The sequence below is a fragment of the Mustela putorius genome, unplaced genomic scaffold (genome assembly GCF_011764305.1).
Source record: "Mustela putorius furo isolate JIRA1106 unplaced genomic scaffold, ASM1176430v1.1 tig00003834_pilon_pilon_pilon, whole genome shotgun sequence".
Taxonomy (NCBI): domain Eukaryota; kingdom Metazoa; phylum Chordata; class Mammalia; order Carnivora; family Mustelidae; genus Mustela; species Mustela putorius.
In genome coordinates, this window is record NW_025421987.1 from 40,798,857 (window position 1) to 40,813,177 (window position 14,321).

General features: G+C 42.6%; 1 protein-coding gene across 3 annotated transcripts in view; it reads right to left on the reverse strand.

Annotated features, from left to right (window-relative positions):
• LOC101685818 (limbic system associated membrane protein) overlaps positions 1–14,321 on the reverse strand; it is a 663,791-nt gene that overhangs the window by 49,503 nt on the left and 599,967 nt on the right. For all 3 annotated transcript variants that reach the window (XM_004761392.3, XM_004761393.3, XM_004761394.3), the window contains exon 4: positions 696–830. In XM_004761392.3, the coding sequence (XP_004761449.1) occupies positions 696–830 (135 nt within the window). The remainder of the gene's footprint in view (positions 1–695; positions 831–14,321) is intronic.

The following is a 14,321-nucleotide window of genomic DNA, read 5'->3' on the forward strand; positions in this document are numbered from 1 at the left end:
CGAATTCTCTTTATTCCTTTGCTGGGTGACATACATCATATGGATCCGCCCCCGCCCCCTGTCTTTTTGAACTACATCTAAGGATCCTTTCATCTGGGAAGTTCAAAGTATGCCCATTACCTATGCATCTTAGTGAAATCTTCGTCTCTAATGCCCATACTTTGGGACAAATAGATAACCAAACTAATTTATCAGGTATCCCTTGTAGCCGTCAGGGACATCGGATACCTGACCACAGTGACTTAAATTTGTTCTCAAGGCCGATTAGTTAAATAGCAGAGGAAGGGTTATTGCATTCTGATAAACAATGCAATAAGAGAAATTCCAGTTGAAGCAGAATTGAATTGTTTCTTTTTCCAAAGTGGTGTGACCTTGTTCTCCACAAAGACCAAAATAGTGATTGCCAGAAATGCTAGGGCTGTCTGATCATGTTTTCTTAATTCTGTTGTCCCAGTAAAAGACAGATTGCATTGTTAAATGCATTATGGTTTATATTTAGAGTTGGTAGAGTTGATTTCTCTCATTCAAGGGCCAAGTCCTGTCCTTGGATGTGTCCAATGTATAAATGTGCATCCCTGACCCGAGGAGCATCTGCTTGAAATGCAATGTTCCTTTGCTAATGGGATCTTTAGAGCTTGCCTGTGGTGGAGGTGGGCCCTGGGCACACAGCACCTGCTGGCTTTTGCCATACTCACAGTTCACGGTGACCTTCACTTGTCTGACATCCGCCGAGGAGACTTCGTTGGCAGCTTTGCACTCATATTTGCCCGACTGCTCCCTGGTGATGCCAAGAATTTCCAGATATTCTTCTTCTCCTTCAAACTCTCTCCCTGAAAAACAGAGATTTGCATGGTTGTTTTTTAAGTTTCAAATATGCAATAGGACACCTATGTTTTCTTTACAGAAGCAGTAAATGCCCATGACTTTTTAATAATTTGACAATGAGCTTGTCTGAGGTCAGGTCCCACAGAAGCAGACCCCAAGACAAAAAGTCACGTGAATGTGATCACAGAAGGAACATTCTCGGGAAAACCCATGAGGGGAGTGGAAAAATGGGACCTGGAAGAGGAAGAAGCCAAGAGAGGGTGCAGGTCACATCCCTCAGAGAGTAACTTGGTTTAATCCATCAGGGAGGTCTGGGGAGTGCACATATCCCACTCAAACTTGTCCTGACTGAGTGTTCAAGAAGCTGAAGTGTTTATGCATCTACACCCATTAGTCACTGGCTAAGGGCTCAGAACATGTGGGAATTGGACACAGAGTTGTAATGGTTCAGAGGGGCTACTGTCAAAGCTCTATTAAATACACCATGCTATTAAATACACCATGTGGCAAAGCACACTTCTGACCAAAGTTGTTGTTAGGAAAAGTGGTTTCCTTTTGAGAAACTCAGTCTTCTCCCTCAGATTATGTGGAATTCTGTTTACAAAGGTCATGTTCAAGACCCCGTCTTGCAGCTATGGTTTCCGTGCTCGGTGTCAAACTACTTCGTCACTGAGACTTTCATTCAGGCCAGGATCCAGATCCACAAGGAGGTGCTGCTGATGCTGTGCTTTGTGACCGACTGTGGTAGGGAGCTCAGTATCCCTGGCTTCATCAGTTGGTATTAGGGCTCTGGAGGTCCTTTTTGGAAAGTTCCATGAAGTTGGATGTGTCCATTTAGTAATGAATTTAGTCATGGAATTTCAAGGCAGGCAGGCTTGTTTAATTCCCCTCCGGTGGAGTATAATTGACTAAAAAACTTTCTTCTTGGAGAGGGGTGGGGGTAGGAAGAGAAGGAATAGGAAGTGGGAAGAGAGGAAAAGGAACCAAGGGAAAAGAAGGTGAAAGGGGAAGGGGGACTGATCAGGGGAGGAGCTTGGCCAGAAAGGCCTCCTGACTTTAACTCCAGCTAAACTGAACCCTGTTTACACCAAATTACAAAACCCCATTGTTGTTGGGTTAGGCTAAAGCAGCTGGGAAGGGTGCAAAACGACACAGTCCTGTCCCGTGAAGAAATCTTGCTCTTGGTCATCCCACACTAAATGGTACCAATTAATAGCTTGACTCAAATGCCACAAGCTGTTTTCCTTTTCTGGAAATTCCCCAATGGCCAAATCAACATAGCAGACAGCTAGCACAGAGACATATTCACTGTCTAAATATGTCAGCCAAGCCTGTTAACTAGGATCCCAATAGAACACAGGGCCTCTTTGATAACATCCTATAACACAACTGTCAGGACTGTTCCAAGCTTCAAGTATCCTGTCAGTTGTCATTATCACTAGTGTTGAGGAAACTATACGATCCTAACAATAAAAGGCAGTAGTTATATAGAATTATCTGGTACTCGAGTCCTGCACATTATCTAACACATGTTTCTACTGAAAATGCTTAAGAATAAGTCTATTAAGGAAATAGCTGCCTATTATCTATCAAAGATTAATTTTTTTCCTCTGTCTGTGTTTTCACCTGTTTTCTTCTCTACATTCAGGGAAGCAGCCAGACCTGACTTCACATATCATAGAAGGAAAATGCAGTAGGAAAGAAAACAGAAATCTTAGGAAGTGTACTAGTCCACTGTATTGGATGAGCTGGGAAGAATTTGGGCTTAAAGGAAAAAAAAAATTCTTTCCTGCATACTTGCAGCTGTGGATGGAGAGCTGTGTCAACTAATTGATGCTAGAATCTTATGGCTAAATGCAAATACCGTGAAGACAAATGGCAATGTTGACAACTCCAGGCCAAAATAGGTGTAAACTCATTAAAAAATCTGGAGTGCATGGGCGCCTGGGTGGCTCACTGGGTTAAGTGTCTGCCTTTGGCTCAGGTCATGGTCTCAGGGTCCTGGGATTGAGTCCTGAATCAAATCAGGTTCCCTGTTCAGTGGGGAACCTGCTTCTCTCTCTTGCCTCCCCCCATTGTGTGCCCTCTCTCTCTCTCTCTTGCGAAAATAAATAAATAAAATCTTTAAAAAAATCTGGAGAGCAGAGGTGGAATTGATAGTAAGACAACATTACTGATTTTAATAATAATGGTGGATTGTAATAAAATAAGAGTTTGGTTCAGTTAGTAAAGTGTCTATTAGTTGGTTAGTCTGGTTCTGTTAGTTAGCTAGTTAGTTAGTTCGGTTCAGTTAGTTAAGTGGCTCAGTTAGCTAAGTGCTTGACTCTTGGTTTCTGCGCAGTCTTGATCTCAGGGTCGTGAGATGGAGCCCACAGCAGGTTCCATGCTGAGCCCCCCCCTGCCCCTCTGTCACCCCTCCCCCTGTTTGTGTACTTTCCCTCTTAATAAAAAAAAAAAATCTTAAAAAGAAGAAGAAGAAGAAGAAGAAGAAGAAGGGTTCAGAATGATATCTGAATGGTGTAGGATTTCTGCCTTGCTGGGACCCCACACCCATCAACCTCATTCCTGGGTAGGTCCTGAGATGTCAGTGAAAGAGAGAACCAATGCAGTCTTCTTAGAGATGGTCAACAATGCTGAATTCTTTTTGACTCACATAACATACCTAGAAATGGTGGGTAGTGAATCCCTACCTTGCATTTAGAATTTCTAAAGAATATGAACCTGTTCCAGGAGAGGGAGGATGACTCTTGGCAGTATGAATTAAGGCAGTTTGGGAAGATGATAAACCTATGAGGGTACACACTCAGATGAACTAGAGAAAATAAAGTGGCGTTTATTGGGTTTTTGGACCTGGGATTCTTACACGCTAATATAGGTATTAATAATCCCGCTTTTTCTGGTAAGCTGATAATAAAACAGAGCGTCATGGGATGAGTTTTTAATTCCACATGTCCAGGAAAAATCTCCCCCAATACCACTGAAAGACAAAGGGGAGTTTCTCTTACGTGCCCCATCCATAAGGCGGGAAGATCATTTTGCTTCTCTTGCTCCCTTGTTCCCCAGCACACATGTTCAGAGCTGTTTCAGTAGACTGGGGAGTCTCAGTGTACAAACAAAATACAGGTAAGAGAAGATAGATGGTCTTCCTCCATCCATTGATAAGAATTTAAAGTATTAAACAACACCTCTGGGCCTTTCTTGTCATTCTTCCTTTGTCTTTTGGATCCTTCAGTCCTTCAGTTGAAACTCTTATTCTTCCTGGCACTTCTTTTTAATGTTGTTGTTGTTATTATTATTCCTACTCTTGAGAGAGAGCAGGAGCATGGGGAGGGGCAGAGGGAAAGGGCGAGAGAGACTCTTAAGCAGGCTCTACACCCAGCACAGATCCCGACTTTGGGCTCCATCCCAGAACCCTGAGATCATGACCTAAGTTGAAATCAAAAGTTCCACGCTTAACCGACTGAGCCATCCAGAATCCCATGGCACTTCTTGATGGTCTATTTTTCTTACACCCGCAGGGACTTGGCCCACAACACATTATCTGTCCTACTTCCCTTGAGCATTTCTTATTAAGCCACAGTGATCTGAGAGGAAATGGGAGCTTTTCTGTTGCACAGGGTTTGGCACAGATTAGTTTGTTGAGTTAGCTGAACTAAATTAAGAGACACAAATAGAAACTAGAGTCAGATTCAAGACATCATATAACTCAAGAGAATGAAGTATTGAAAGGTGGCTCGGTAATTCTCTAAGAGAAGCTGGTGTATCAGTCCCACTCCTTTCGATGATCCTCACAGAGCACGTTTTCACTGGGGAAGAAAGAGTGTGCCGAGTCCTCTGCTGTTGAAAAGCTACACAGGGCATCTCTGGCTGTGCCCTGAAGGTGTATTTGCTGTGTGTAGTTATTTCACAAAAGGGTGTGGCGAGGGAACCTGGGTGTCTCAGTCACTTATGCATCTACCTTCAGCTTAGGTCATGATCCCAGGGTCCTGGGATTGAGTCCGGCATTGGGCTCCCTGCTCAGTGGAGCCTGCTTCTCCCTTTACCCCTGCTCCCTGCTTGTGCTCTCTCTCAAATAAATAAATAAAATCTTAAAAAAAAAAAAGTGTGGCAATACCAACAGAGCCCTTGAGTGGAAACAGTCACCATGACACACCTTTTATCTGATCAAGTGCAAGTTTTTGTTCAAAGGATGGAGTACATGTTGTTCACCTTGAGTCAGAACTCTTTTTTTTGTTGTTGTTTTGTTTTAAAGATTTTATTATTTATTTGACAGAAAGAAAGATCACAAGTAGGCAGAGACGCAGGCAGAGAGAGAGGGGGAAGCAGGCTCCCTGCTGAGCAGAGAGCCCGATGCAGGGCTCTATCCCAGGACCTTGAGACCATGACCTCCCAGGACCCTGAGATCATGACCTGAGCAGAAGGCAGAGGCTTAATCCACTGAGCCACCCAGGCGCCCCTTGAGTCAGAATTCTAAAATGGGCTCAGATCCTCTTGTTCCTTTCCCTTTACCCCCGCCCCCAACCATATCTGTCCCCCTCAGGGCACTTCCCCCTCCTTTCTTTCAGTTCGCTCTGACTAGCTGCTCTCAACCCAAGGGTCCTGCTGCCATTTCCCTCTACTCTCAACCTCAAGAAGGCTTTCGGGTCAGAGCGTGACACTTGACCTCTTGCAAAGTTCTCCAGCTGAACACAGCCCTCTGGCTACAACGTGGGCTCTTCTCTTGTTCCTGTTATTTTCTGCCCTGGCATAAATGTTTACTTGAAATGCAAATTTCAATATTTTGGTATTTTAAACATCTCAACCTATTTCCACAAGCCTGCTCACGTCGTCGAGTGTTGTATTTATTCTGGGATCTGACGTTTAGTTTAAATCTCCCTCTGCTTAATGTGCTTTTGTGTCTCCTGGCAATTTTCAGCTACCGGGCTAAATAACGGCTCGTCCTCCTCGGTGGGTGCGCCTTTCAAACTCCTGCACATAATTAGCATATCCCCTCGTAGTCACTGTTTACTCAAATTGTACATATTAGTTCTTTTAATATTTCTTCATAAGTCAGAAAGAAGGGCCTAGAGCTAACGGCGAGAGGAAAGTGTTCTCTTCTGTGTTCCCTAATGTAGAAGCAAATCAGCCAGGAATCACGCCAATTAAAGTATGCCAGGTGCCAGCGTCTTAGCAGTTTCGGAATATTGTGCTTTGGTGAAACTTGGGGAGTTCACATCCAAAACGTTGATTGATGCAGATTTCCAAGGTCAACCAGGCATTTGGAAGCACGCGGCCACTTGAAATGAAATACATTTCCCTGGCACTGCTTTCCTGCTTCTCCCTTTCTCTCTTCCCTCCCTCTCTCCCCACCCCACCTTCCCCTTCCCACAGATACACGTGCATGCGGACAAATAACAATTTATTCACATTTAACCATTCACTTGAACTTTTAGGAAATAGCATGCAAATTCACTAATACCCAAAAATTTGCTTATTAAACAGAACAGGCCTATTCTTGACAATTCCCCAGAGAGGACAACAAAGTGCCCTATTTGAGATAAAAACAAAACAAAACAGAAAAAGACTACTATCCTAATAGTCATCATGACATCTTTCTTTATCTTTATTTGAGGTATGGGAAATGGCCTTTAGAAAACCTGCTAAAATTTGAGCATTTTATGACTTGCAAAAAGTCATAAATGAATCTTTGAAATTCAAAGATTCATGCTAGGAAAGGGAGAAATCATTTTTCCTCCCTCTTCTGAGAAATCTTAGCACAACATCTCTGCAGATCATTCTTCCACAGAAAGAAATGGGATTGACATTCTCTTTACTCTCCTAAATTTGAGTATTTACAAGTAGATGTGAACAGATTAGCTTTAACACAAACACACATACAGATTAATGAAAAGCAAAGGAATGGAGCTTGTATTGTAAGGTACATGTGTGCTCGAATGTGTGTGTTTGCGTGGGCCTGTGATTGGAAAGAAGAGTGAACAGGGCGAGCAAAAGCAAGCTATGAACTTCTACCTCTAAAAATAAAAGAAAAAAGGATTGCAAATCAGTGATGCCATTTGAAGTTTTCTGTGCTAACTTCAAATGCTGTAACAAGTTTCTGTTCTTACAATACGTTTCATGTCTTTTTTTTTTTTTTTTCCTAAGGACATACTCACATGTTCCTGTCTTTGCTTCCTTCCCCCTTTTTTTTTTTTTTTTTTTTTTTTTTTGCACATCACGTTCTATACAAACATGCTAAAAAAATGGAAGGGAGGAAAAAAAAAACCCACAAGAAATCTAAAAAGAAATATGCCTTCGATGGGGTTCTGTTTGTATTTCCAGCCATGTCTCCCTCTAGACCCTTTGAAGTTTTGTTTCTCAGCTTCACAACCCAGCTGAGAGATCCTTTAGCATTTGACAGTGTTTCTGACCAAAGGTTGAAACAGCTTCTCATCCCCACCTCTCACCACCCATCATGGGAGGATTGAGGGGGCTGGTAAATGATCCATGACTTTAAGAAGACAGGGGTGGGGGCAGACACACTCGTCAGAAGCAGCAATCATAAGAGAATAAGGGGACACCGGGAGGAGCACTGCATTGAAGACATACAATGATGATACAATAGAGATGATTTTTTAAAAATATTTTATTTATTTATTTCACAGACAGAGATCACAAGTCAGACAGAGATCACAAGTAGGCAGAGAGGCAGGCAGAGAGAGAGGGGGAAGCAGGCTTCCTGCGGAGCAGATCCCAGGACCCTGGGATCACGACCTGAGCCCAAGGCAGAGGCTTTAACCCACTGAGCCACCCAGGCACCCCCAATAGGGATGATTTTAAGGAAGAGTTGGAGGCAATGAAAGAGACAGCTCTCTAGAGAACGAGGTATTTGACTATTGAGATATTTGAGCTACATGGAAGGGAAGGGGTTGGTTGCCCTGCTGTAGAAATGTTCCCCCTTTGAATAGGAAGACACAACAGGGTGTGGATTATGCAGATTGGCCCCATGCCTTCGGCAGCCCCAAAGGGTGTAGTTAGTACCCAGAAACCAGAGGCAAGCACAATGCCAGGAAAGATTCACAACTGGCTTTGGCTCTATGAATGAGTGTGAGCCAAATGAAGAAGAACGCCCTGGCATTATTTTTTCTTGGCATCCAGAGAGACCCAATTCATTATGGATTGCATTTTTTGCTTTCACATTCAAAAAAACCAGCTAGTTGACAGTTTGAGCTCAGCATCCAACCGGAAGCCACCATCTACACATCATTTTTATTCCTGGGGCGTGACATTGTGTAATTGTACTCCTACTTAACCATTACCTCCTATTTCGTGTCAGTTTTTAGAAACTGTTCTGCCCTTCTAAATGCTAGGCTTGAAATTAGGATTCCCTATGTTCCATTTTTTTTTTTTATGAGGGGAATTGTATTGATAATAGCAAATCTTCCATTGTAGGGTCCACATCTGGTTTTGCTCATCATTGTACCCCTCCCAGCAGGGTATGCAGCACAACGTTGGATGCTGGGGTGCTCCAGAAATATTGCAGAGTGACTGTCGACAGAGCTAGCACTTAATAAACATTTACGAGGCACAGGGCTAGGTGGCTCAGATATTATCTCATTTAATTCACAATACTGTGTTCCAGTGCTTACCGATGAGGAAACAAGGGAATCCAGGTTTAGAGAAGGCTCTAAAGAACTTGCCCCAATATACAATGTTATTAAAGAGAGCTGAGGTTTGAACCAGTCTGTGGGCTTCTGGAGCTCAGGTTCCTAATGAGTCATGTCTGCTTTTATCATTACAGAGCCGTGAGATGCTGTCGTTAGCTGGTCTCTCAGCTCTCAGAATCTGCTCTGTTTCTGTCTACTGAGTATAAAATGGGAGTTTGAGAATGGATAACAGGGCATTTCCAAAGCCATACAGCTCAGTTCTAGATGAAGAAAGTAAAAGACAGCCTTCAGGGGTGGCTCAGTGGGTTAAGCCTCTGCCTTTGGTTCATGTCATGATCTCAGGGTCCTGGGATCGAGCCCCATATCGGGCTCTCTGCTCAGAGGGGAGCCTGCTTCCCTGCTTTCTCTCTCTGCCTGCCTCTCTGCCTACCTGTGATCTCTGTCTGTCAAATAAATAAATAAAATCTTAAAAAACAAAGAAAAGACAGCCTTCAGTTTTTATAAGGTTTGTCCACTTAACTTCCTTATTAAAAGAATCTAATGAAGCAATAAATGAGGAAAAAAACCCTGATAATTTAGAAGTTTAGCACCACCTGCTTACATACAGGGCCCCATCGAAGCCACGGGTGCACACACAAGCCAACAGGCCACAAAGGAGCTACAGGGACAGTACAGAAGGGACTTCCATATTAGGAAAGACTTACTGGGAGGAGTGAGTTTTCCGGAAGTTGAAAAACACACGTGCAGAAAATCAGAGCTGGCAAATTGTGAAAGGGTGTGGCAACCTGGTGAGCCTGCTTGAAACAGAGTTTTCCATGCAGGAGAAATGAGCAGCGTGATGTGAACGGTGGTGTGAAGACTCTGGATTGACAGTGTTTGGTATCACCATATCTCAAGGTACAATGGAGCCTTCCAGAATCCACAAGATACAGAGTAAAATGGTATTTTTTAATCATTCTTTTTTTCCTTCCTTCCCCCTTCCTTTTCTCCTCCTTCCCTCCTGCCTTTTTTCCTTCCTTCCTTCCCTCTTCTCTCTCTCCTTCCCTCTTCTCTCTCTCCTTCCCTCTTCTCTCTCTTCTTCCCTCTTCTCTCTCTCCTTCCCTCTTCCCTCCTCCCTTCTTTCCTTGCTTCTCTACCTCCCCCACTCCTCCTTTCTTTCATTTCTGGAGGAATGATAGATTTCATTTCTTCTTTCTTACATTTCATTTCAGTGTATAAGCATGGAGCCCCATGGACATTCTATTTGTCTAAAGTCCTTTTGGGCACCTGGGTGGGTTAAGCATCTGACTTTTGATTTGGCTCAGGTCACTATCTCAGGGTAAGGAGATTGAGTTCTACCTCAGTTTCTTTTTCTCCCTCTCCCTCAGCGCCTCCCCCTGGTCCAGCTCTCTCTCTCTCTCTCTCTCTGAATAAATAAATAAATAAATACTCTTTAAAAAAAAATGAAGTCTTTTTAATATCAATACCACTTACATTCAGTACCAGCTACCTGGTGCTAAATCCTACATTGTATTGTGCTAAGCTGCCCTGTGAACTGCTGTTGAAAGTGGGGCTGGTTCCCCAAGGATGTCAGATAGTCATCATCAATCCTGACTAATTGGCAGTGGCTGCTGGGAGGATGACATTGAGAAGCAATCCGAGGCAGCGTCTGGGCTCAGTGGGAAAGAGTGACAATGTCTGTGAGCGCAGAAGAAGGGAATGTGGGCCACATTTGGACTTTCATTTGTCCGGGGCCTCCTGTAGCCCATTTGGATTTTCTTCAGTATGAACTGTATTCTAATGCGGCGTGTATGTTGAACGCTAAGGACTACCTGGGTTTGAATGCAATTGGCACCACTTGGGGAAATTAGGAAGGAGAGCTTAATCTCCAGTGGAGATAATGAGTTCCATTCTTCACCTGATTGGTACCAGGTTTTCTTGGAACATCCTGGAGAATACATTTTTCAGGCACCCAGAAACACAGAGTTCCTAAGAGACTGGGGCTACACATAGAATAAATGTGTACTTATACATCAGTGGGAATTCAGACCACTGTAGGAGAGACTGCACATTTGTATGACATAGCATGATGTCATAAAAAACTGGGACTCACTGTCTTCATTTTTATTTTCCTAAGGGTCTGGGGAAGGAGAGGCAAGGAGGTAAAACTGGAAAGAAACAAAACAAAACAACACTAGTCCCTTGGAATAAAATAAAAATAAAAATGCCAGCAGGTTTCTGTTTTCTGGATGATTTCATCCCAAGGGGGTGACGTAGAGATTAGAATTGGTGGTCAGAGGCAGCAACAACCAAGATCTCTCACCACCGCCATCAGAGCCAGCCGGGTGTCATGTGACCTGACATTAGCACGTCTGCCCCAGCTGAGGACGAGCTATCCAGAGATGGGGAACAGCGGTTGCTGTTTTCAGGAGTCACATAAATGAACTGGCCTTTTGTAAGTGAATGCCCTAAACTCAGCAGGACAATTGCACTGCAGAGAGGTGGCTAGGCGTAGTTTTTGTGGCCGCCACAGAAGCCTTTGAAAGGTAATTAAAACAAGGCAGGCAATAACCCCATCTGGCCCTCTGCCCTTTCCTTCTAGGCCCCCACGTTGCAGTGACCTCATTTGGGCTCACCCCCAAATCCTCGCCTCACTGCTCCGGCTAGCCTCGCTGCTGAATGAGCTGTTCGATCCAATTTCGAGAATTGTGCTTGCTTAAAGTCAATAAATAAGTAATGAAGAGAAAAATGGTGTAAGGGACTGGGGGTAGGTCAGAAAAGGAAATGGTTTAAGCATGAACTGAATTGATGTTCTTACAATGTTCCCATTTAACACAGGGCGGCAGCTCTGGGCCCCACACAAATAACCCTGAGGAGTCTGGCAATTCGCTTCTTGCTTTCAGCCCAAAGCGTAGGAACTAGGAATCACCCCCTTCGACAGTCGGCTTGGGTGGCAGCCCTGTGTGTACCAGCACCCCTCAGTCCTGGCCCCGGGTTTTTTGGCCTTTCTGCGAAGCAGATGGATTGCAGCAGGAGTGAGGGGCCCAGCTGCGGTGTTGGGAGCCCTGGCGGCGTGGAGGTGGAGCAGGGGCGAGGCGCGCCTGCTCCGGAAAGCAGTGGTGGCTCTCGCAGGCCGGGCCCGTGCGCTCCTGGACCGCTACGAGGCTAGTGGGCCAAAGCTTAATAGGAAAACAGCAGCGATTTGTCTCCACTGCTATTTATGTTTCAAGCGCGTGACAGGCTGTCAGTGCAAGTGAGGGTCGCTGAATTTACTGCCTTTCAGATTACTGCCACAGTCTACGACTTGACAAGTCACTTCATTTAAAAAGCACTGCATGAGGATGTTTCCTCCACTTCTTTTTAAATAAAAACAAAGGCAGAGAGAAAGGCCACCACAGAGGTTTAGAGAGATGAAATGCAGAAAGCCCAGCATACTGGCCAAGCCGGATGGGAAGGCGCTACTTTCACAAAGTCCCCTTAATTAAAGGGGCGACTGAAGAAAAGGGATGACCCGGAATTTCTTGGTTGGACTGATTTGTGGACTGGATGACATTTTAAGTTGGGGGGAATAGGTAATAAAATATAGTTTTTATACCTGTTGAGTTTGAATCTTTTCAAAACAACTGGATATAAATGGAGAATAAAACCACTTATATTTTTGCACTTCATTTCTTTATTCATTTGTTTTCGGAGGTCTTTATAAACTGAGGAAGATAACTGTCGACAAAAATAAGAAACTAACCATCTAGGGGGTATAGGGGAGAGAGATGATGCCTCCAAATGCTAAATAAGATTAATAATTCAAAATATAAATGTTTAGTCTTAAAGACTTAAATACTTAAAAACATATATGCAAGTGGGGTGTGGTCTGAAAAACAGTGTGTGGCTTCTGAAGTACAATTAAAAACCGTAATTATAAAAACTAGGAAGTAGAAATTATCACATGATCTCTCTGATATGAGGAATTTGAGAGACAGGGCGAGGGGGGGTGTTGTGGGGAGTAGGGAGGGAAAAAATGAAACAAGATGGCATCAGGAGGGAGACAAACCATAAGAGACTCTTAATCTCACAAAACAGACTGAGGGTTGCCTGCGGGGAGGGGAGTATGGAGAGGGTGGTTGGGTTATGGACATTGGGGAAGGTATGTGCTATGGTGAGTGCTTTGAAATGTGTAAGACCGATGATTCACAGACCTGTACCCCTGGGGCTAATAATACAGTGTATGTTAATAAAAATAATTAAAAAAAAAAGAAATAGGAAGTAGAAGAAAGATATCATTCCATAACTCATATGGAACTACATTCTCATCAGGGATAAATACAATGAAAGAATTCTGGAAGGCCCTGACTTTATTTCACATGAGTGTGAAATGGATTAAAAGGCTTTGGAAATTATATGTGAACCAGCTTCTGACAAAAAAAACTTCATATAGTGGCGCCTGGGTGGCTCAGTGGGTTAAGCCTCTGCCTTCGGCTCAGGTCATGATCTCAGGGTCCTGGGATTGAGCTCCGCATGGGGCTCTCTGCACAGTGGAGAGCCTGCTTCCCCCTTCTCTCTTCCTGCCTCTGCCTACTTGTGATCTCTGTCTGTTGAATAAATAAAGAAAAATCTTTTAAAAAAATTTCATATTTTCATCAATGATTTTAAGTACTACTCCTATATATACTTTGGCTTATTTCTTGATTTTCTTGTTTTCTTGACTCTTTTTGTCCATTCTTGGGATTGTCACCCACTATTTTTATTTTTAAAATTTTTAATCTATGTTAGGGGAGAGTGGATAATAAAATGAATTTTTATACTTGTTGGATTATACCTGTTGAAGTACCATAAGTTTTCTTTTTTCTTTTCTTTCTTTTTCTTAAAGTAAACTCTATGTCCAACCTGGGCTCAAACTCACAACTCTCAGATCAAGAATTGTACACTCTTCCAACTGAACCCTGGGAACCCCTCTACCATGGCTTTTCATACATTTTAATTAAAGATACAAATAGTCATTTCTCAGAGTTTTCATGATTGGTTCCATATATCTTTATCAGATGAATTTAGAATTATCTTCTAAATAAAGCAAAAAATAAATATTCAGCTTTTCAATTTGGTTTGTATCAGATTTTTAGGTTTATTTATAGAAATATAGGTTTATAATCATGATTCTGTCTATCCAAGAATAAAATATCACACTTAAGTCTTTTTTATTCATCCATCAATTTTTTTCCCAAGTCATGAGAATTCTACATTATGCTTATTCTATGTTATGTTTTCTTATTTCTAGTAAATAAGGTCCTTTTTTACTATTATCTAACCAGTATTAGCCATATTAAAAAAATAGTTTTATATATCAATATGTTAAAACTACCTACCTAATAAATGATCTTTCTCTTTTATTGTTGCTAAATGGTGTTGAAACTACAACTATAGGCTATCCCTTGTTGAGGGAAAAAAAAAAGTTTCCTCAAATTATTCACCAAAACAAACTCAAACATGCCAAATAATTAAAAATTAAACTGTATGAATATGAAAAGAATAGACAATAATTTGATAATATTGAAGGGGGAGTAACTTCTAAGTAAGTCATGAAACACGGAGCCCTAAAAACTGGATTTAGTTTAACCACATATAAAGTAAACATTTTTCTGTAGTACAAAACCTTCATCAAGAAAATAAATACATAAAGGAAAAGATGAAAAGTGTACTTATAATAAAAAGGATATAAAAGGGCCACATTTCTTCCAACACTGAAGGTTTGAAGTCAGGAGGCTGGTCTGACTATTTGGGGAGACAGTGTGGCAATATCTCTGAAAGCTGAGAACACACACAGCATCTAGTAATTCCACTACCATGTTCAGCGATGTTCCCAGCAGCACTGGAAACACCCAT